We start from the raw sequence: 21,280 nt of genomic DNA, 5'->3' as shown, positions 1-21,280 counted from the left end.
ACCCCGCATATGGACACTGCTCCAGGGCCCCCTTTTCTGACCCCCAGGCTCCCTTTTGCCAAAGCCCCTCCTTCCTCTATAGCCCCAGCCCACAGGCTCTCCATGGCCCAGAGGACAGAGCCAGGGCCCCTCTGTCTGACCTTCAAGGCCCCTCATGGTCTGGCCCTTCAGCCCCTCTGCCCTGACATTCTGTTCCCAGCCCCTGCACTGGGCCCAGATGGGATGGGGCCCGTGCCAAGGGGGAAGGGCACAGACATGGGAGGCACACACACCGGCTTCTTTATTGGCAGAGTCTTAGAGACTCAGTAAGGCACGGAGCCCAGGAAGGGGACGGGGTGTCCTGGAGTACATGGTCAGGAATACCCGGGCCCCAGTGCTGGGCACCCCATCGCGGTGAGCACTCCTGCTTTCTGAGCAGCTCTCAGTGTTTCCCTCCTTCAGGACCCTCTCCTGGGGAGCCTTAGAACAAGGGGCCCTTTTTTCCCAAGAGGGCAAGAGTGGGCGAATGGGGGTGAGGGGAAGGAGGAGGCAGCTCCATGGTGGGCGTGGGGGGGCAGCGGGAGGGAGGGGCCTGATGCTCCTCCTCCCTGAAGGCACTAAGAACAGAGCGGCCCAGCTCAGAGGCACGTCCCGGAGGCGCGGCGGGCGCTCAGCCTGCTGTCACTGAGCCCCGAAGCACCAGGTGGGCTGGCCGCAGGGAGCCGCCTCAGCTGAAATCACGGTTGGGCAGGAGGAGGGGGGCTACCAGGGTCCACAGGTAGAGAAGCAGCCCTGCCCAGCTGGCACAGATCTTCACCCACACGGCGGTCCACGTGCTGATCATCTTCCGGGTCTCACCGGGTCTGGAACACACCATCATCCCAGTGAGCCTGGCCCTGACGCTGTGACCTCAGTCCCGGCCCTGACCTTAGGATCCAGTTGCGACCCCTGACTTCACCTCTGGCTCTTACCCTGTAAACTCTAGCCCCATCTCTGATTTTTATTTATTTATTTATTTATTTGCGAAACGCGGGCCTCTCACTGTTGTGGCCTCTCCCGCTGTGGAGCACAGGCTCCGGACGCGCAGGCTCAGCGGCCATGGCTCACGGGCCCAGCCACCCCACGGCATGTGGGATCTTCCCGGACCGGGGCGTGAACCCGTGTCCCCTGCATCGGCAGGCGGACTCTTGACCTTGCACCACCAGGGAAGCCCTTTGATATTTTTGACACTTGGCCTTAAGACCCTACATAGAGCTCATGGCCTTGTACCATAGACCTGAACCTGACCTCAATTCCAACCTTGACCCAAGTCCTAGGCATAATATTGTGACCTGATTCTGGTCGCTAACCTTGTGATCCTAATTCCGTGACCGCACTCCTGGTCCCTGACTTTGGGACCCAGAAGCTCCTAACTTTAGTCCTGACCTCTAACGTTGACTCTGACCTTCAATCCCATAACCCCATCCTTGACCCTATGACCACAGTTCTGATATCTCTGACCTCAATTTTGACCCTTGGCCCTGTGACCCCAGTTCTGGCCGCTAACCTAGTTACTCTGATCTTAGCTCCTTGACCTGGTCACTTCAGTCCTGGCTTTCTGGACTTGTAACCCCAATTTTAACCAAATGACCAAATTTGTTACTTTATATGGCCCCAATCCCAACTCTCGACTTCAGGACTCCTATTCTTGACCCTGTGACTTTGATTCTGACCCCACACCCTACTCCTAACCCTCAAACCATGAATCCCAAATCCGACCCCATAACCCAAATCACCACCCTGATCTGTAAACCTGGTCTGCCCTGCACAGGCCCAGCCTCACCTCCCGTGATTCCCACTTCTCAGCACTTAGCGAAGGTACCAGCTACTGCGTGGACTAGGCACTGGCAGGGAAACCGGGGTACTGATGAGGCAGGCTCCCTGGAGGGTCCTAGAGAGACACCTCCATGCCCAAGTCTTAAACTCCAGTGCAGGGCTGGAGGGGAAGGGAAGTGGCACGCGCACGGCGGACATTGCGGTTCCGTCCACACACCTGTACCAGTTGGTGAGCGTCATCATGACATGCAGAGAGGCGAGCACCAGGCAGAAGTGGAAGAAGGAGTAGCTGTAGGTGACGCTGTCCTGCTCATTGTCGAAGGCCCGGCCCTCGCAGTCCGCCACCTGCTGCTGCTGCGTGGCCTCCAGCACAGGCGGGCACTCCTCCGTCTGCATCAGGCTGTTTACCTGCCGGTGGTCCGAGGAGCGCAGACTGGGGGAGGCGAGGGGAGGATGTGCGTGTGGCTGTCAGGCCGTCACCACTGAGGTGGGTGGGTGGGCAGTGCCAGGAGGCCTCACGCACCACGGCATTGGCCATGATGACCATGGGCACCAGGGTCCCAGAGCCTCGGGAGCCGGCGGCCTGGACGTTAGGCCCTGGGCCCTGGAGTTAACAAACTGCCTTGACTCTCAACTCTACCCCTACTCCCTGTGTGACCTTGGGCAAGACACTTAACCTCTCTGAGCCTCTGATTCCTCGTCTGTAAATTCAGAGATAACAGTACCTCCCTTATAGGGTTGCTGGGAGGATTAAATGGAGTAATGGTGTTTGAAGGCCCAGCACTGTGCCTGGCACAGAGTAGAAACCAGATAAGCGGCCCCTGTTATTTTGGTTGTTTATTTGCCATCTGCACAAACACGTGTTGAGAACTTAGTACCGCAAAGGATCGTACCAGGTACTACATTCATTAAAAATATTCATAAGAATGCTCATTTGCTGGTACATTTGTTTACCTTTTATTCATTTTAGCTAAGTAGCATTACCCACTGCCTCCCCTTTCTCTATGTTTGTAATAAAGAGAGAATAATAGTAATGATTTCTGTCACTGCTTTTCTACAATGAGGTCTTGATGTTTTTAACTACATTTAATAGTTTGAGACACATATACAATTTTGAAGATCCAACTTGTATCCTGAAAAAAGTGAACAAAGGCCTGGATTCCAGCCCATTCCATCAAATTGAAAAATCACCCCTTGCTGAGCTTCAGTTGACCCCAATCACCAAATACTGTGCTGATATCTAGTGCACATGAGCCTAGATCTGGGCCATCCAGCTGGGGGCAAGAGCGATCATCAGTGGTCCCTGCCCTCGTGGCTGTTTATGCTTCCTTGCTTCCTGGGTTTTAAGAACTGTGCTAAGAACAGATGGGATCTGTGGGCTCTCCAAGGTGCAGCCCAGTGACTGAAGGCCAGGGAGGTGTATTAGAAGCATCAGGAAGCACAGCTCTGCGCCCACGCTGGGGATGGGGAGGGATAGAGCTCGGGGGCAGGGAAGTGAGCTCCAGCACCACGGCCACTGTGCGCTCATGGCCTCGGACAAGTGGCTGCTCCTCACCAAGTCTCAGTCTCCTCATCCGTAAGATGGAGGTGACGTGGGCCCTTCCGGGTTGGAAGAGAAATCAAAGGAGAGGACAAAGAAGAGAGATGTTTGTGAACTGCCCCAACTCCACTAGGAGAAAATGTTTTGAAAAAGGTGAAAACAAAACGAAACGTGAAACAGCCTCAAAATGTTCTAGCCCAGGAGCCTAGAAGCAGGTGTGCTGCTTACAGGCAAACGGGCGCTGCCCAGGAAGGGTGACTGGGGGAGAAAAGATCAGGGCGGAGGTGCAGACACACAAAGTGGCACCTGGAGAAATGCCAGGCCGCAGGGAGGCAATACCTGAGTCTGCCAGTGTCAACAACAAGTATACTTGATATTACCGTCTGGTGACACAAAACAGCCACTCCCAGCCACCCAGCTGTGCAAATATTAATAGTTCTTTGCAATAATGGCAAACACTTATTTGGCACCTACTGCTTGCCAAGTTCTTTTCTAAGTGCCTTGTACATATTAACTCCTCATAACTCTTCAACAATCCAATGCAGTAAGTAGTATTTTTATTCCTGTTTTACAGATAAGGAAACTGAAGCACAGAAAGGCTGAGAGACTTGCCCAGGGTGCCAGGCTCAAGTCCACGCTGATAAGCACTTGCTAAGACCCCTTCAAGAATGTGCTCTTAAGAGCACATGTGATCTTAAGAATGAGCTGCTTTTTCTCAAGGGACACTGTGGGGTCACAAGCCACCCTGGGCATTAGAGGTTATCATCCTTTAGCTGAAAAGGACGCTGAAGCTTGGAAAGGGGAAGCGGCCACACACAGGTGTGAGTGATGGAGCCTGGACCCGCTGGCCCCCGTCCAGCCTCCGGCCCTGGCACCACAGCTGCCTGCACACGGCTGAGCTGGGCACACAGCAACCCGGGCTCAGGAGAGGCCTTGGGCCAGGAGGCAGGGCTCAGCCCCACCTCCGCTGCCCAGTCACTCTGTGCCCTCTGAGGGGCTCAGTTTCCCCGCCAGCGCAGTGCCGGGGCTGGATGTGCTGCCTGTGGAGGCGCCTTCCAGCTTGGTGTCCCAGCGCCCATATCCTCCCGTCACTTGTGCCTCAGGGCTCCCAGTCACGATTCCTTCCCAGAAACCAGGCCCCACCCTACCTGATGAAGAGGGTGCACAGGATGAAGACGATGAGACCCACGATGCTCGGTGCATCCCACCACTGGGTCTCGTAGCCCTCAGGGCCTTCCAGGACCGTCCCATTGTCCAAGTGGGTCAGCAGGGTGGGGTTGCATTTCCGGTCTGGGGAGGGGAGCATGGCCACCCTCAGCCCACGCAGGCCAGGTCTGTAGCCAGGGAGCCCAGAGGATGGGCTCAGATGGACAGCCAAGGGACAGACAGACACACAACCAACACTCAAGTCCCGGTGACAGCATGCAGCAGACAAAACAGAGACAGCTCCAGGAACAGATGGGGTCCTCCCACCTCCCCGAAGGACTAAGTCTTGGAATGGGCTGGGAATGTCCCCGTCATCTTTGAGGGTCCCCAGCCCAGGAGGAAGACCAGGCCACCTGGAACCCAGGCCTCTACTCACCGGGGACGTTGGATAAGGCCAACCAGGTGACAAACATGGTGTAGAGCGTGATGACCGAGGCCTGCAGCAGACCCGAGTTGGGCTGGGCGTCCTGGCAAGGGCAGCCCACAGTGTGACTCCTGCCAAACCTGGGTACACCCCCCCCACACCCAGCCCAGCCACGCCCGACCGGGGGACCTCAGAAACCCCCACCACCCTAGGGCCATCCCACCCCACACCCTTTGGGAAAACATACCACCCGGGCCACCCACTGCCACCTCGCCCACCCAAAGGTAGAGTCCTAATTTTTTCTCTTAACAGATTACCCGACTTGTTCCCCAGCTGAGAACCCTTCAAGGGCAGCACTTCTTCACACTCTGAATTAAAGCCCTCCTTCGTTTACCCCATCTGCATTTTCATCCGACAGCCCTCCCTGCTGACTACTCCCCAAACATGGTGGTCACCTCTCTGTCCGTGGAACCTGCCAAATCCTCTCCAACCTCAGGGTCTTTGCACTCGCCCTGCCCTCTCCCTGACATATTCCTCCCCCACATCTCTGCACCAGCAGTGTCTTTATATTCAGGCTTCAGCTCAAACAGGACCCCCGCAAAAGGCTCTGAAAACCCTGACTGCAGCAGACCCCGGCCCTGCCTGCCCACCTCCCTTTCAGCCCATACCCTCTTTTATTTTCCACATAGCACTTATTCTCCAAAATTACTTCAGCTGGCCTCGTCTCCTGTCGGTTGTTCTTCCCCACTCCTCACCACACAGACACGCTTGAAAATATGAATCTGAACTCTATGATTAGGAGCACCGTCTCTGGAGCCAGTCTGCCTGGGTTCAGATCCCAGCTCCACCCCTTACTAGCCATGTGACCTTAGGCAAGTCTCTTTACTCCTTTAAGCCTCTGTTTCCTCATCTGGAAAGCGGGGATGATGATGGTGCAAGGACTAATAACATGACAGATGTCATTAACTGTTAGCTATTATTATTCCTCCTCTTCCTCACAGCTGTATCCCCAACATCTAGAAGAGTGCCTGGTACACAGTGGATGCTCAAGAGGTATTTGCTGAATGAATACTGATTTCTGTGTGACCTGGAACAGAGGCATCACCCTCTCTGGGCTTCCGTTTTCTTACTGGGAAATGGAAGCTCTGGCCAGAAGGGAGATTCCCAACCTTTCTGCTAAGGACCCCCAAAGACTATCTAAGCTACCTCTGAAACACCTGGTGGGCTGATATCCCAAACTGTGAAATACCACTGGATTCTTCTGAAGAACAAGTGATTACCTTGGGAGCTCCCACCCATCATCCCAGATAGTCTGGGATTGGAAACTGTGGAATTGCACCTTCTAACACCACTTCTTGAGGTGTCTAGGAATCATCACTCGGTGACCCTTCCTAATGTTCTCCTGATTTGCATGAAAAAAATGATGACATCAAAATAATGATAACAATAGCCAATGTCTGATGGATATGCCAGGCACTGTTCTAAATGTTCATTGTTCTAATATCTATATGCCAGGCACTGTTCTAAGTGTTTATAAACATGGTCTCAATCTTGAGAATAACTCCAAATAGTGTTATTATTCCCATTTTACATTTGAGACGGAAGAGGCACAGAGAGGTTAAGGCACTTTCCCAAAGACAGCCAGCATATAAATGCGAGTCAAGACTCTGACCCAGGGAGGCTGACTTGGGAGCCCACACTCTTGGCCCAAGCCTCTGTGACTGACAGTCCTGGCCCCAGGACCCCAAGGTTCCTACAAGAAGTCCCACACACCGAGGAGCAGAGACAGGCAGGCTCACCTGGACCTTGGGCAGGACAGCGACTATGGATACGCAGAAACAGAAAATGAGGTTGAGGCTGATGAAGATCTTGCCCTCGTAGCAGGCGCCAGGCTGGGTGTAGTAGATGAACAGTAGTGCCACGGCCACGACTGACAGCGCGTAGAAGAGGAGGGTGAAGAAGAAGAGGCCTGGCAGGGAGGGGCAGCGGCAGGTGGGTCAAGAGGTGCAAGGACCCCCATCCCTTGTCGAGCAGTGCACTGGGTCTCAGGCCCCAACTTCCTCCTCCAAGGAGTGTCTACTAAACTTCAGTCCCTGGGGGCTTCCCTGGTGGCGCAGTGGTTAAGAATCCACCTGCTAATGCAGGGGACACAGTTCGAGGCCTGGTCCGGGAAGATCCCACATGCAACTAAGCCTGTGCACCACAACTATGAGCCTGCGCCCTAGAGTCCGCGAGCCACAACTACTGAGCCCGTGCACCACAACTACTGAAGCCCGCACGCCTAGAGCCCGCGCTCCGCAACAAGAGAAGCCACCACAGTGAGAAGCCCGCGCACCGCAACGAAGAGCAGCCGCCACTCACCGCAACTAGACAAAGCCCGCGCGCAGCAACGAAGACCCAGCGCGGCCGAAAAGATTTAAAATAAATAAATTTATTAAAAACAAAAAAACTTCCGTCCCTCACCCAGGCTTTGTGAGCTCCTGCCCCACCCTGAACTAAAATGATTCACTTGCCGTAAAAAAGGTCACCATAAAAATAAAGACAACGAATAGAGGGGACTTCCCTGGTGGCGCAGTGGTTGAGGGTCCGCCTGCTGATGCAGGGGACACGGGTTCGTGCCCCAGTCCGGGAGGATCCCACATGCCACGGAGCGGCTGGGCCCGTGAGCCATGGCCGCTGAGCCTGCGCGTCCGGAGCCTGTGCTCCGCAACGGGAGAGGCCACAACTGTGAGAGGCCCGTGTACCGCAAAGAAAAAACAAAAACAAAAACAAGAGAAGCCACGCCATGAGAAGCCCACACACTGCAATGAAGAGTAGCCCCCACTCGCCGCAACTAGAGAAAGCCCGCACGCGGCAACAAAGACCCAACGCAGCCAAAAAAAAAGACAATGAATAGAGAACAATCTCTCAAAAAGTGAACTAGATGCCTGGTGATCAGGGAGGTGTGAAAATCAAATCAACCCTGAAGAGTGCCTTTCTTCTTGATCAATTCAGAAGAACTGAAAAGGGACCCGTTCTGCCACTGGGGTTTCAATGACCAGGTGTCATTCGTGGCTCGCTCTGCAGGGCTGGCTCAACCAGATCCCTCTGAACTCTCCAGTGCAGCTCTCATCTGACCCCATCTCAGCCACCCCGGGTCAGCGGGCCCCTGCCACACACCCTTCCCTCCACGTGACACGGACGGCTCAGGTCCTGCCCTTAGGAGGCAGCTCGAGATGCCCTCCAGGCCGTTGTCCAGCTTCAGGGACCACCCCCCGGCCCCAACTCCTCAGGTAGCCCAGCCCCCTCATGAGGCCATTGGGTGGCACTGACCTCCATACCAGGCGCGGGAGTCGCTCTTCTCAGCCTTGTTCACCCACCGCTGGTTCCAGGAGTGCGCAAAGTCGATGAACAGCAACAGCTGGATGAGGAGGAAGACGAAGGAGCCCACGACACCAAAGTAGAACCAGACTAGGCAGGCAGAGGGGAGGGAGGCAAGGGGGTCCAGCCATGGCGCAGCAGCCCCTGGGTCTGGGTCTCTTCTCACGCTCACTTTTATACATTCAACAGTCATTTGTGCCACACCCTGTACTGGGGACACTGAGAAGCAGCAAAGTCCCCGCCCTCAGGAGCCCCTGGCCACGCACAGAGATGCCTTGTGTCAGGGTGTGGGTCGGGGTCAAAGGGGGTCCCCCCAACCCCGAGTTGCCCAAAGGCCATGTGGCCAAGCACCAGAGTCCTGTTCTCCTGGGTGGGAGGCAAGGACCCAGCCAGTAGTCTGGGGTCTGTGTGCTGGGGGCCAGCACGCTCACCCTTGGTAGCCCCCATCCCTCCCCAGCAGGGCCACCTACTGTTGGAGAAGGAGCCGTCAGGGATGTAGAAGGCGCCCACGGTGATGCCCACGAAAACCAGGAATTTAAAGAACCAAAACCTATGGTGGGGAAAGGGGGAGGACAGACAAGAAAGCTGAGTAGGGGGAGAGAAGAAGGCTGGACCCCCAGAACCCCAACCCTGAAGAGCAGGTACTGGGAGAGGTGAGAGAGACTTCCTGATGGTCTGACAGGCACAGAAAATCTGTCCTGGCCCTGGAAAAAGCCCCGAGGGGCAGAGGGAAGGACCAATGATGGGTGAGGACGGTCACCTGGGCTCTAACCCCAACTGTGTCACTAAACTGGTGTGCGGCCCTAGGGATGCTGTTGCCTTTCCTGAGCTTTGCTTCCTCATCTGAGAAATGGGAACTACTAGATGAGCCGACCTCTGTGCTGTGCCCTCCTGGCTTCAGCGGCCCCTGAGTCGGAGGGTTAGGGTCTGGAGATTGCTGGAGACAGGCCGAGGATAGGGAAAACCACAGCGGGAGGGGCCCAGGGTGCAGGTGGGACCCCTCCTCACCCATTCTGGATGGCAGCCCTGGGGTCCCGGCTGCTGCGCACGCAGATCATGAGCAGGGAGAAGAGGAAGAAGAAGGCCGCCATAGCGAAGCACATACGGTAGACGGCACGGTGGCCGAGCAGGGAGCCACAGTCGATGTGGCCCTGCAGGGCGACGGGGGACCCGGCCACCTCCTCACACACCCAGGGCAGCTGTGGAGACAGACAGAGCAGCTGGAAGACCCCACCCCACCCAGAACCCGGGCTGACTCTGCCCAGGCCGCCAGGCAGGAGGCTCTCCCAGGAGGGCCACCCGAGCCTCCCACTTCCACCCATGGCCCATCTCCATTTCCACCCACCTCTGCGGCTGAAGCCCTATGAGTGAGCCCCCCAGGGACAAACAGAAGGCATGGCACGGTCCAGGGCAGGATTTCCCAAAGTGCTCTCCGCCCACCAGCTACATCAGAATCCCCGGAGGTTCCCCTCTCCTACAGAACTAGAGTCTCTAAGGCAGGGTCTGAGATTCTGCATGACTGGCACACTTCCCAGGGAATTCATGCTCTGTACACACTAGTATGTCAGAACCTCCGGCCTAACTATCCCACTGGCTATGAAACACTGAGATGAAGGGAAGACTTAGGACCCTCAAACTGGGCTCATGCATTAAAGTGGGGAGAGCTTACCCTGGGCCAGTGTCTGGCAGGGATGGCGATAATGATTCATGACACTTCCCAAGGGGACCAAGGCTTATGAGAAACAATAAGGCTCAAACCCTCCTCCCAATATGAAGAAACGACCCTCCATCGTCAAGCTTGGATCATCGGTGCACTGGCATTCCTGCCCACCTCTTGATCAGCTGGGCCCCCAAGCCTGGGCCCCCTGGTAGCTGAGCCTTTGCCAGAGGCCAGGTCCCGCAGGTGGCTCACCTTGTAGAGCTGGCTCTCCACACTGGGACTCAGCATGATGACGGACACCAGCACCCCCAGGAAGAGGAAGGCCGTGAAGATGAGGCGGCTCAGTGTGGAGCTGTGGCTGCAGGGGCAGCAGCTGCACAGGATGCAGGGGGCAGAGCCGCAGAGGCAGGACGCCTGCGGGGAGGCCAGGATGGCACCTTACTCTCCGGTCTCCTCTCCCCTTCCCCGCCCAAGCATGCAGCATCCACCCACTGCCCGCTGCCCGCTCAATATCTCCAAACCTACGCAGAGACTGCCTGTGCCACACCACGAAGGGACACCTCTTCCCCAGATGTCACCCCATCTAACTTTCAAGCCCAAGGGAGAGGCCAAGGAAACCAAGGCTGGAAGAGGCTGGGTCCCACAAGGACACACAGCCAGTAAGCAACGGAACCCAGATTCAAACCTGGATCTATCTCAGGTGTTACTGTGGCTTCGGCGAGAGAGCTGGGGTCACAGTGCTTCTTATTTAGGAGGAGGCAGAGTGGAAAAAAAAAATCCGGAAGGCCAGCTCTTTCACTGATTAGCTATGTGCCCTTATACAGCTCACTCAAGCTCTCTGAACCTCAGTTTCCTCTTCCATATAATGGGAATCCTAACAGTACCTGCTTCTCACATAGCAGTTCTAAGAATGAAATACTGTAGGGATTTTATTTTATTTTTTAATTTTTATTGTTTTGGCAGCGCTGCGCAGCACGCAGGATCTTAGTTCCCGACCAGGGATCTAACCCGCACCCCCTGCAGTGGAAGCGCAGAGTCTTAACCACTGGACCGCCAGGAAAGTCCTGTAGGGATTTTAAAGTGTAACTCCCTGGGAATTCCCTGGCGGTCCAGTGGTTAGGACTCCGTGCTTTCACTGCCAACGGCCCGGGTTCAATCCCTGGTCGGGGAACTAAGATCCCGCAAGCCTCGCAGCACGACCAAAAAAAATTGTAACTCACTCAGGTTCCCTTTGTCCCTTCCCTGCTTTATTTTTCTCTGTAGGACTTACTACCACCTGATTGGCTTCACAGTTTACTCGTGTTGCCGGCCTCTCATTGCTAGCGTGCAAGCCCCACCAGGGCAAGGGGTTTTGATGTTTTGTTCACCATGGTATTCCCAGGGGTGGGAACTGTGCCTGGCACGTCGTCGGGAGCTCAGTGACTATCTGCTGAACAAATGTAAAGCGTCTGGCATCATACCAGACGTATGTTAAGACCTCAAAAAGAGCAAGCGCTGATAAATCAACATCTGTTGAATGAATGGAATGAAGAATGTGGGTGGCTGTGACTTCCCGCTCTGGGGCTGCACCAGTTTGGGACAGCAGAGGCGTCCAGCCCTTTCTGTCTCCAGCTCCTCTGCCCTCCGTCAGCCCCTCCCTCCCTAGGACTGGCTGAAATCACTTAGGGGCTGCTGATGCCACGCCTTTCGTAGCTGTAGACTCATCCCTTGGGAGCCAGTTCTACAGCCCAGCCTTGGAGGAAGTGGGCCCACATCCAGATACATCTGGTTCACTGTTTCTCTTCCCTCAAACAGCCCTGATTCCTCATTCAGGTATTTAAGAGTCTGGAGGGCAAGAAAGACACAGGCTCTGCCATCCTGGAGCTTCCAAGGGCAGGAAAGATACTCAGTAAGTCATTACACCCGTCATGGTGAGTGTGAAGAAGAAAACATACGTGCTGCCATGAGAGTGACCGGCGGGGGCCTAGTTTAGATTGGGGGTAGTGGGTTACTTCCTGGAAGAAGTGACACTTAAGCTGAGAGCTGAACAATGAGGATTCACCCTCCTGACCAAGGGGAAGAACGAGTGTTCCAGACAGAGGGAACGGAGCCTGAGGCAGCTCTGGGGCGGACAGGAGCTGAGCGTTGGAGGAATGGAAAGAAGTCTCTATGGCCAAAGCTTCATAAGCAAGCGAGCGGTGAGGTCGGCCAGGCTGGCAGAGCCCGGCAGCCATGTGCAGGATCCTCGTGTTCATCCCACGAGCAATGGGCATCCATTGCCATTGGGCATCACCTCTCAAAGCCGGAGGAACAGGAACAGCCTTATGCTGAGTGACCAGCTTTGTGGAGAGCAGGCTGAAAAAGGGCCCCTTGCTCCTCGGAGGCCCCGTCCCCTGCTTTCTGGACTGGTCACAAGGGGTAGAGCACACTCTGCTTGAGGGGCAGCTGCCCTCCCGTATCCCCCACACCTCTCCCCCAGACTGGAAATGCCCCTGAGAATGCTCCTTCTTACCCATCTCTCTCACCCACAAAGCCAAGTAACAGCACAGTTGCTAAGTGAATGCCGAATGAAATTCTCCCTCGTGGTCCAAATCATCCAGCAATTTCTGGTTGTATCTTGCAAACCCCACCCCAATCCTGACTCCTGTTCATGACTACCTTGGAGGAGGGCGGGGGCGGTGAGGAGATAAGCAAATGCCAGAAGAAGTGTTTTGTAAACCGTAAAGAGCATTCTGAGATCAGAGAGATTAAGAAACTTGCCAGAAGTCACACAGTAAGCGAACAGCAGTGCTGAGATTCAAGTAATAACAGTAACAGCTTCCCTTTATGACGAGTTACTTGTCCCAGACACTATGATAAGGGCTTTGTCTAGATTAAGCCTCACGGACACTATGAAGTGTGTTGTAACTTCCCATTTACAAGTGGGGAACTGAGACTCGGAGAGGTGATGCGGCCAAGGTCACACAGCAAGTGAGCTAAGGAGCTGGGATTCAAGTTCAAGTCTGTCTGCACCAGGGCCTGCTAAGTCACTGATGGCACTCATTAAATTTCAAAACAGCCCAGCGATGAAAACAATCCCTCCAGTGCCCAAGAAAACCAAGGGAGGCCAACAGGTATGATCTCAGGAACCAAGTGCCCAAGTACCCAGGTCAGGGTCCAGCTCTGGCTTGATACCATTTCAATTTGAGACATTTGAGACACGAGAAAAGCTGCACACTGCAGTCAGGGAGCCTGGCCTTTCAACTCACTGTGGTTTTTGGAGATCAGAATCCAGGTATTCCTGATACCTGAAACCTTAGGATTTCCAAGGGCCTGGCTGGTAGCCAGAGAGACCAGGTCAGGGAGAGAACAATACACACAGCCCCCGCCCCTGCTTCTGGAGCCTCCTTGGAGTTGTTCATACATTCTTATCCCCACTCCACCTCTGGGGATCACTCCTACCACAACCTCTTCCTATAGAAATACCAGCCCACGGGAGTAAAGGCAGACACATGCGCACACATGTACACAGGGAAGTCCACTGTGACACTTCCCACGAGGAAAATAATAGGGGAAAGCTGAAAATAACTAAATATCCATCATTACATCGTGGTACATCATGGTACATCATGATCCCTAAGAGGCATCTCTCTGCTGAATGGAGCAGATGTGCTGGGAACACCTAAATGGGCATATACAACTAAATATAGTTAAATATAAATTATACCCCGATAAAGTTGATTTTCATTATCAAAAAATAGAAATGTTAAATTCAGAAAAAAACTAAAACAGGCACGAAGCTTTAGGTTGTATGAGCTTATTAGACTATCAGGAAACTGCAGATGACCTCATTGCCCAACACCAGGGGACAGCGGTGGCCCACTGACTCCATGGAATGTTATAGAGGCTGGAAAGATGAAAGCCACTAGACTGACAGCAACACAGGCTATGCTTGTGATGCAATGTGAAAGGCCAAGGCAGACTACAAACTGTTCCCACACTCAGATTACAACACCCCCTCCACAAATGCACTCAGGGGAAAGGCAGCAATGGAAAAGCACCAGAAATAAGAGCGGGGGAATCTTAGCACCAGCCAGGTTCTCAGAATGGAGAATTCAGAACTCAGGAGCCCGGGGTCTGCGAGTCTTTACGCTGCGAGGTTCCGTGGCACCCCATAACTGGCCGAGCCACCCTAGCACTAGACCAAACACAGGAGAGAAGAGGTCAGCCCAAGACTACTCAAAGCATACTTCCTTTCCCCACGCAGTGTGAAGAGGAGAGGGCCCTGTCTGGACTCTGCCACCAGCTGGCAGTATGACCTTAGACAAGTGGGACTCAGTTTCCTCAGCCATAAGATGGGCCTCTGGGCAGGGCAGTGAGGTGGCTTGGAGCCCATCAGACAGCCCTGGGTTTCACTAGGTTCCCCATTCCTCGAAAGTGGTCTCCAGCACGTTACCACTGGCGGGAGCTTACAGAGCAGCCGCCGCACGCCAGCTTCATGCTAACTAAGTCTCACTGAACCCTCCTGACGTGCTGAGAGGCAGGTGCCGTTGTTCTCGCCACTTTACAGACAAGGAGAGAGGTCCTCAGTCACGCCGCTGAGAAGAGGCCAAGCCAGGACCAAGACCAATGGGTCTGAGCCAAAGGCCTTTCACACTCCCTCGACTGTAGAAGGTCCTCCTTAAGTATCCGCTGACCATCCAGCTCACCATGTGCTGGCTTGGCTGGCGACTCCCATCCCTAGTGGGTCCATCTCATCTCCTCCCAGCCAGGACTCACCTTCAGCCCAGTCCAAATGCTGACCAAGAGAGCGACTTTTGTCCCTTTCCTGCCGTGACGCATTTGCATCTGACCAAGAGGCAGACGCAAATGCGTCACGGCAGGAGGGACAAAAGTCTTCCCCACCGACCCATGTATGCCAAAATGTTCCCTCTAAAGATGCCTGGCAACCCCCCCTTAGAACTTCACTCCTGTGGGGCAATGTCCATTGAAACAAGTTGTTATTGGTATCCAGTAGTGCCCAACTGTACCACTTAATACTGTGTGGCTGTGGGGAAATCATCTTCCCTCTCTGATCCAGCTTCCTCAGCTGTGAAATGGGGATAATATTCACTGCTTCATTGGGGTCGTTGTGAGGATTAAATGAAAGGGTACATACAAAGTGCTCACTACACTGCTGGGCCTGGGCTACCACTGGACAGCTCTGGGCTGTGAGCTCTGGGCCTACAGTAAGCACTCAGTAAACGGCAGCTATTGTCCGTATCATGATCTGTAAAATAGGATAACTATGTCATGGGGTTGGCGGGTGGGGTGCGTAATGAGATGGCAGGGGTGAAGGGCTCGGCACAGCACCTGGCATGCAGTAAGTACTCAGTAAATGTCAGAGGTCAGAACGCCAAGGGGAGGCCCCTGCCCCGAGGGGCAGGTCCCTTGCAGATATTAGATACTTCCTAAGCGAACCTGCCAATTCCACTCTGTGCCAACCCTATCCCTCAGCATCCAGGATGTGAAGGGAGGGAAGGTGTGGGCAGAAGCCTAGACCAGGAATCAGATTTTAATCCTGACTGTGCAGTTCCTCCTCCTTTCACTGTGCAACCTTAGGCAAGTCAGCTAACCTCTCTGGGCTGCAGCCTCCTCATCGGTAAACTGGGGGTTGGAGCAGGCCTGTCAGGTGCCTTCTGACTCAGCATTGTAGGCGTCTGACTCAGAGACCAGCAACTGGCTCCAGAGGGAAGTCTTCACCCACCTTTTTAAGATGATAATAACAATACCTCCTATTTGGAGCACTTACTCTAACAGGGCGGGGCACTTTTAAATCTTCCCAACAGCATTATGAGGGAGGTAGACAGGGAGACAGACGCACAGAGAAATGGCAGGTCTCCCTTCAACACTCCCCCCATCCCCAGGATAGCCCAGCCTGATGGAATTCTGGTCAACTCCAAGGAAACTCTCCCTCCCCCATCAGGAAGCAAACCCTTTCTGGCCAGAGCCCTAGCCCAAACCTTGGTTTCACTGGGCAGGCAGGGATCTCAGGGACCAGCTCTTGATTCCCCCTCCCGTAGGTGTGCGCGCACACACACACACACACACACACACACACACACACCCCTTCACAGATGGGGAAATAGAGGCCCAGGGAGGACAAGAGTTCAGGAACCCACTATGCAGCCTCTCTGTGCAGATATCTGTCCACTCCTACACCCCCATCCTAACACAGTCGCACAAATCAGGGACAAAGGAAACTGGGATTTCAGCAGCCACCAGACTCCCCCTCCTGCTTCTCTGCTCATCTTTTGTGTGGGGCAGAGGGGGAGGGGGCTGCCTGAATGAACCTCAGATTTCATGAAGGGAAGAGGGAAGGGAGAGGGGGCTGGGAAAGGAGAAAAGAGAAGGGGCCTCCCAGCCGGGGTCTGGCGGACGCTCCTCCCCTCTGCTGGCTGCTCCCCAGGTCCCCGAGCAGACGGCCAGGTAATCCCTCCCCCACACACCCCAACCTCCCTCAGTTCCCGGGTTTTCCCACCCAGAGCTGGGCCGATGGCGGTGGTAACCCGCACCCCTCACTCAAGACCGGCTTAGAAAAGCTAAGGAGGCCTCCTCCCCTCCCCCAACTTCGGCTCTGGGGCCCAGAGGGCAAGCGTCTGGGGTTCATTGGGGAAGTGCCCAGGAATTAGCCTGAGCCAGACTGAACGAAGCAAAGACAAGACACAGAGAGACTGACAGACTGAACGGGCAGACAGACCCCGGCGGACAGACACGGAGCCGTCTAGACAGACAATGACAGATGGAGAGGCTTCAGACGGACAAAGACAGTCGGACAAACGAACGGACAGATATCAGACACATACAAATGGACAAACTGAGGCAGACGGGTAGGGACAGAAAGACCAACTGACAGAATGCCAGAGAAACAGAGAAGGACACACGGCAGAGAGGGACAGGGACCGGCAGGCCACACAAAGAGAGCGTCCGGGAGGGAGACCAGAGGCGCACTGCCAGGACGACTCCAAGCTGAGCCAGCTGGGGCCGCAGCCGCCCCGGGCTCTGGGCCTCAGTCTCCCCAGTTCCCTGGAGGGGCGCCCGCCCAGGACACCCCCTCCCCCGCCCGAGCGCGCCCCACCCCCGCCCCCGCGGTAACCCGATCCCCGGACACCAGCTGTCCCCGGCGCCCGCGGGCCCGGGATGGGGGCGGGGGAAGTCGGTGAGAGGGGCGACCCGAGGGGCGAGGAGGCGGGATGCGGGCCCAGAAAGACAAGTTTGGAGGAAGGCAAAAGAAGAAACTATTTGGAGGAAGAAGACAGGACAAAAGTGCGAGGCCGAAGAAGGGGCAGGCGGCGGGGGCGGGCGCCGGGGGCGGGACTCACGCAGCTGAGCAGGGAGCAGGCGCCCAGACAGGCCCCCATGTCGGCGGCGGCGCGGGGCGCAGGGCGCGGGGCGCGGGCAGAAGGGCGCGGAATCCGGTCGGGCTCCTGGCGTCGCGGGCTGGCCCCGCCCTCAGCCCCGCCCCGGCCCCGCCCCGCCCTACCTGCCGGAACCGCTCGCCGCCTTCCGGCGGCGCTCGGGACCTCCCGGGACTCACCTGGGCCAGGTGCGGCAGGTGGGACCCTAGGGAAAGTGGAGGTACCGGGGATTCCAGCGGCCGCGCGAGCCGTGCAACGGGGCTTGTGTCCGGATCCAAAGTGATGGTTTGGAAACCTGGGTTCGAGTGCCGACGAGGTCGCAATGCGACCTCACAACACTTCCCCCGGACCCCCACCGCAGGGGACAGTAGCCAAGAGATGGTCACCCCTGACTCCTCGGCGCTTGGCACGGAGCCTCTGCCCAATACATAAGCGTTGAATGATGAATGACTGGACAAAGAAATGGGCAAGTCACTTCACCTCTCTGAGCCTCAGTTTCCCCATCTGTAAAGTGAGGGTACCTACCTCAAAGGGCTGGTACAACACATAGGAGATGCTTGCCAAGTGTGAGCTCCCTGTGCCTGTTACTCCTAAGACCCCGCCTCGCACTCTTTCGTCTGTCCTCCCTCTCTTTCATCTGTCCTCCCCTCCATCCACCTGTTCTTTAAGGTCTACTGACTCCTGTCTTGGGCCACATGCTCCCCAGAGCCACCCGGCTCATCGCTCCAGGGATGCCCGAACCTGACCCCCAGCTAAGGAGGTCAGAAGGGGTGGGTGGGTCACATTCCTGCCAGACCGTCCCCTAGAGGTAGGTGGGAGAGACCCAGAAGCAGGGCTCTGTAATCACTCTCGGTTCACCCTCCAGCCCGCTCCTCACTCAGCCGTAGATGGGATAATGTTAGGGAAGGAAATCTGCTTGCCTCAAAGCTGGCCCCGGGGCCAAAGATCCTACCTGACTGCATCCTTGGTGATTCATGGGGCGCCAGGCTTAGCCATTCATTGTACCAGGACTGTTCCGCAAACATACCCTACACTTTCCCTCCTCCACACTTTTGCACACAGGATACCCGACCCCTGGAAAGTCCTTCTCTTTATCCCCCTCTCTACCCTTCAAAGCCTTGCTCACAATCGCATATCTTTTTGGTGAAGAGAAACACCCTTCCCCCAAAACCACTACCTGGCTCCATTAGGAATAAATATCCTCCTGCTTCCCTGTGTTTCTACAACACGAGGCCCCTTTACAGCCCCACAAATAACTAAAGTTACCACACAGCTCAAGCTTATACCAAACTCTTTCACCTACATGGTCCCATTCAAGCCCTATAGTAACCCTGAGAAGTAGACTAACTCCTACTCCATTCCGTTTTACAGATGAGGAAACAGGTTCAAAGAAGTAAAGTGACGTGCTAGACGTAAACTGAGCACTGAATAAACATCAGCTATGACTATTGTGCTTAGTTATTATTGCTGCTCAAAGCCACACAGCTCAGAAGGGCAGAGCTAGAAGACCACCCAATCTGGCCCTGATCTCAGAACCCAAGGCCTGTCCCCGACATCTCACTGCCTCTGTTTGAAAGCAGAGGTGACAATACCCAGTCAGCCTCTTTTTCTGTCCAATGATGTCTTCAGTCCTAGTCAGAGACCCTCAGGAGACTTTGAGCCACCCAAGGACTGTCTGCTTCACCTCTGGCCGGTCCCTCCCTTGCCCTGGGCACAGCACAGGGCCTGGCACACTAAGGCAGTGGATGCTTCCTGAATGAATGAATGCCTGAACATTTACCACAAGGCCAGTGTCCTCAATCTGCCACCTAGCAGTCTGAAGTGAGCCCTTCTCACGGCCACCCACCCCAGGGTCAGTTCCTCTTGACACTGCTGCCCCAAGAGCCGAATTTTCCATCCCTCAACCCGTCCCTTTCCATGAACTGGTCCAGTAGAAAACACCCACGACTTCGCTGAGACTCTTGTTCTGTCACTGCCTCTCACACCCTCTGCCGCTCTGGAGATCAATTCTCTCTTACCCTGAAATGGGAGTGGTTATCTTACTTAACCTCACAGAGCAGTTCCAAGCATCCAGAAAGCGTTCTAAGAAACAGGCAATTATCCGAAAGGAGGGAGGGATTAATATACCTGCAAGTGTAGAGAAACAGCCCCCTCTGATTTTTTAGATTGAAGTTTTCCAGAGCAGGGTGATGTGCTGCCTTGTCCTGGCCTCACCCTGCCCAAGATGGAGGCGAGCTGGGCTCTCACATCCCCACATCGCCCTGCACGGAGGGGCAGACCCCCTGCAGACAACTCACTCTGTAGCCTTCTCCTGGTGCTTCCTCCTCTTCCAGCCTCATGCTTCTCATCTGTAAAATGGAGATAATTGTTTTTGCTCCATTTGTCTCACGGGAGTAGTGAGGAGATGAAATGAGGAAGTGGATAAAGAAGCTTCATTCCCTGGTATCCTGACAAGCCCACCCACTTTTCTCCCAGTCTTGAATCTCTTGCAAGGGACCAGAATCATTCTATCTCTCACACCTCCAAAGGCAAGATTACTGTCAGCAGCTGTGTGATCCTGGCAAGTCACCCATCCTCTTGGAGCCTCAGTGGAGGGTTGCGATTCAGGATCACCACAGCTCTTCCAACCATGTAATGCTGTAAACTACACCCATTGAGAGAAACCTACAGGGGTCAATTGGTCCAACCCTCTGTGCCCATCACCCAGCCCAGACAGATGCTCAACTCTCCAGATCCCAAAGGAAGCAGGACCTGGCTTCTTGGGCCACTCAGCCCAAGGGTTCTCTAATCTGATCTCATTGGGCCTCAGTTTTCAAATCTGTAATATGGGGACAATCCCCTGCTCAAACTCCCCCATGGCCCCCAGTATCCCCCACCCATCCTTGCCCATCCCTCTTACCATCCTCCGTCCGTGAGGACTCACATGCACTCTGGCTTTGAGCCTCCTGTCCCCTGAGCCTCACTCTCTGCCCTGACCTCCACTTCCTTCTTCTGACCCATTTACAGAGCAGGGCTGGAGCTATCCCTTATGAATATGCATGTGGGATAATAAGGGCTTGGGACTGGGGGAGCTTCTGGGGAGAGGCATTCACGAGACACCATCCACCCATACACAGCCCCCCACCAAGGCTGCCCTCCCTCCCAAAGGGTGCATGGGAGTTTGAGGCAAAGGCCTGAAGTAACAACAATAATGATATCCACAGCAACCATTTTTAAGTGCTTACAACATGCCAGGCACCCTGCTAAGAGCATCTCCTGTAAGACGCTTTTAAGATGGGAACTATTTTCCCATTTAACAGATAAGGAAATCCATGCTCCAAGAAGTAGCACTCACGTAAGTCATACGTGAAACATATAAAGTGATTACAAGCAGAGCAAGGATGGAACCCAGGTTTTGTCGGACTCCAGAGCTGGTACTCTTTTTTTTTTTTTGGCCACGCCATGCGGCTTGCGGGATCTTAGTTTCCCGACCAGGGATTGAACCAGGGCCCCGGCAGTGGAAGCGTGGAGTCCTAACCACTGGACCACCAGGGAATTCTCAGAGCTGGTACTCTTTTTTTGGCCTCTCCCGTTGCGGAGCACAGGCTCTGGACGCGCAGGCTCAGCAGCCATGGCTCACGGGCCCAGCCGCTCTGCGGCATGTGGGATCCTCGCGGACCGGGGCACGAACCTGTGTCCCCTGCATCGGCAGGCAGACTCTCAACCACTGCGCCACCAGGGAAGCCCAGAGCTGGTACTCTTAACCTCTGACATGCAGATGCACAGGGCCAAGCTCAGGAGCGCATGGTCATGGGGCCACATCTGGACCTCACACTCCAGCAGATGTGCTCACAGTGGTCTTAGGCGACCAAGGCTTTAGGAAAGGACTCAGGTCCTGGAATTGACTCCATCTGGAGAATATGGAGACAGGCAGACAGGTGTGTGCATGAACGCAGACACACACACGATGTACATGTGAGCACGGATGCATGCAGAATGTGTTGTGTGTGCATGGCGGTGAG

General features: G+C 55.0%; 1 protein-coding gene across 1 annotated transcript; it reads right to left on the bottom strand.

Moving 5' to 3' along the window:
- Nucleotides 1-256: 256 nt before the first annotated feature.
- Nucleotides 257-17,369, bottom strand: SERINC2 (serine incorporator 2). The gene is made up of 10 exons (XM_067725216.1): nucleotides 17,244-17,369; nucleotides 10,177-10,338; nucleotides 9,273-9,463; nucleotides 8,735-8,814; nucleotides 8,217-8,354; nucleotides 6,704-6,873; nucleotides 4,917-5,007; nucleotides 4,483-4,624; nucleotides 2,012-2,227; nucleotides 257-842 (listed from the first exon to the last, which is right to left on the bottom strand). The coding sequence occupies exons 1-10, from the start codon at nucleotides 17,280-17,282 to the stop codon at nucleotides 707-709; spliced, it is 1,365 nt and encodes a 454-aa protein (XP_067581317.1). The 5' UTR covers nucleotides 17,283-17,369; the 3' UTR covers nucleotides 257-706.
- Between the last annotated feature and the right edge of the window lie 3,911 nt (nucleotides 17,370-21,280).

This window comes from Pseudorca crassidens, chromosome 2, assembly GCF_039906515.1.
Source record: "Pseudorca crassidens isolate mPseCra1 chromosome 2, mPseCra1.hap1, whole genome shotgun sequence".
Lineage (NCBI taxonomy): Eukaryota > Metazoa > Chordata > Mammalia > Artiodactyla > Delphinidae > Pseudorca > Pseudorca crassidens.
Note: the sequence above shows the minus strand (reverse complement) of the source record. Positions and strands in the feature narration are given on the sequence as shown.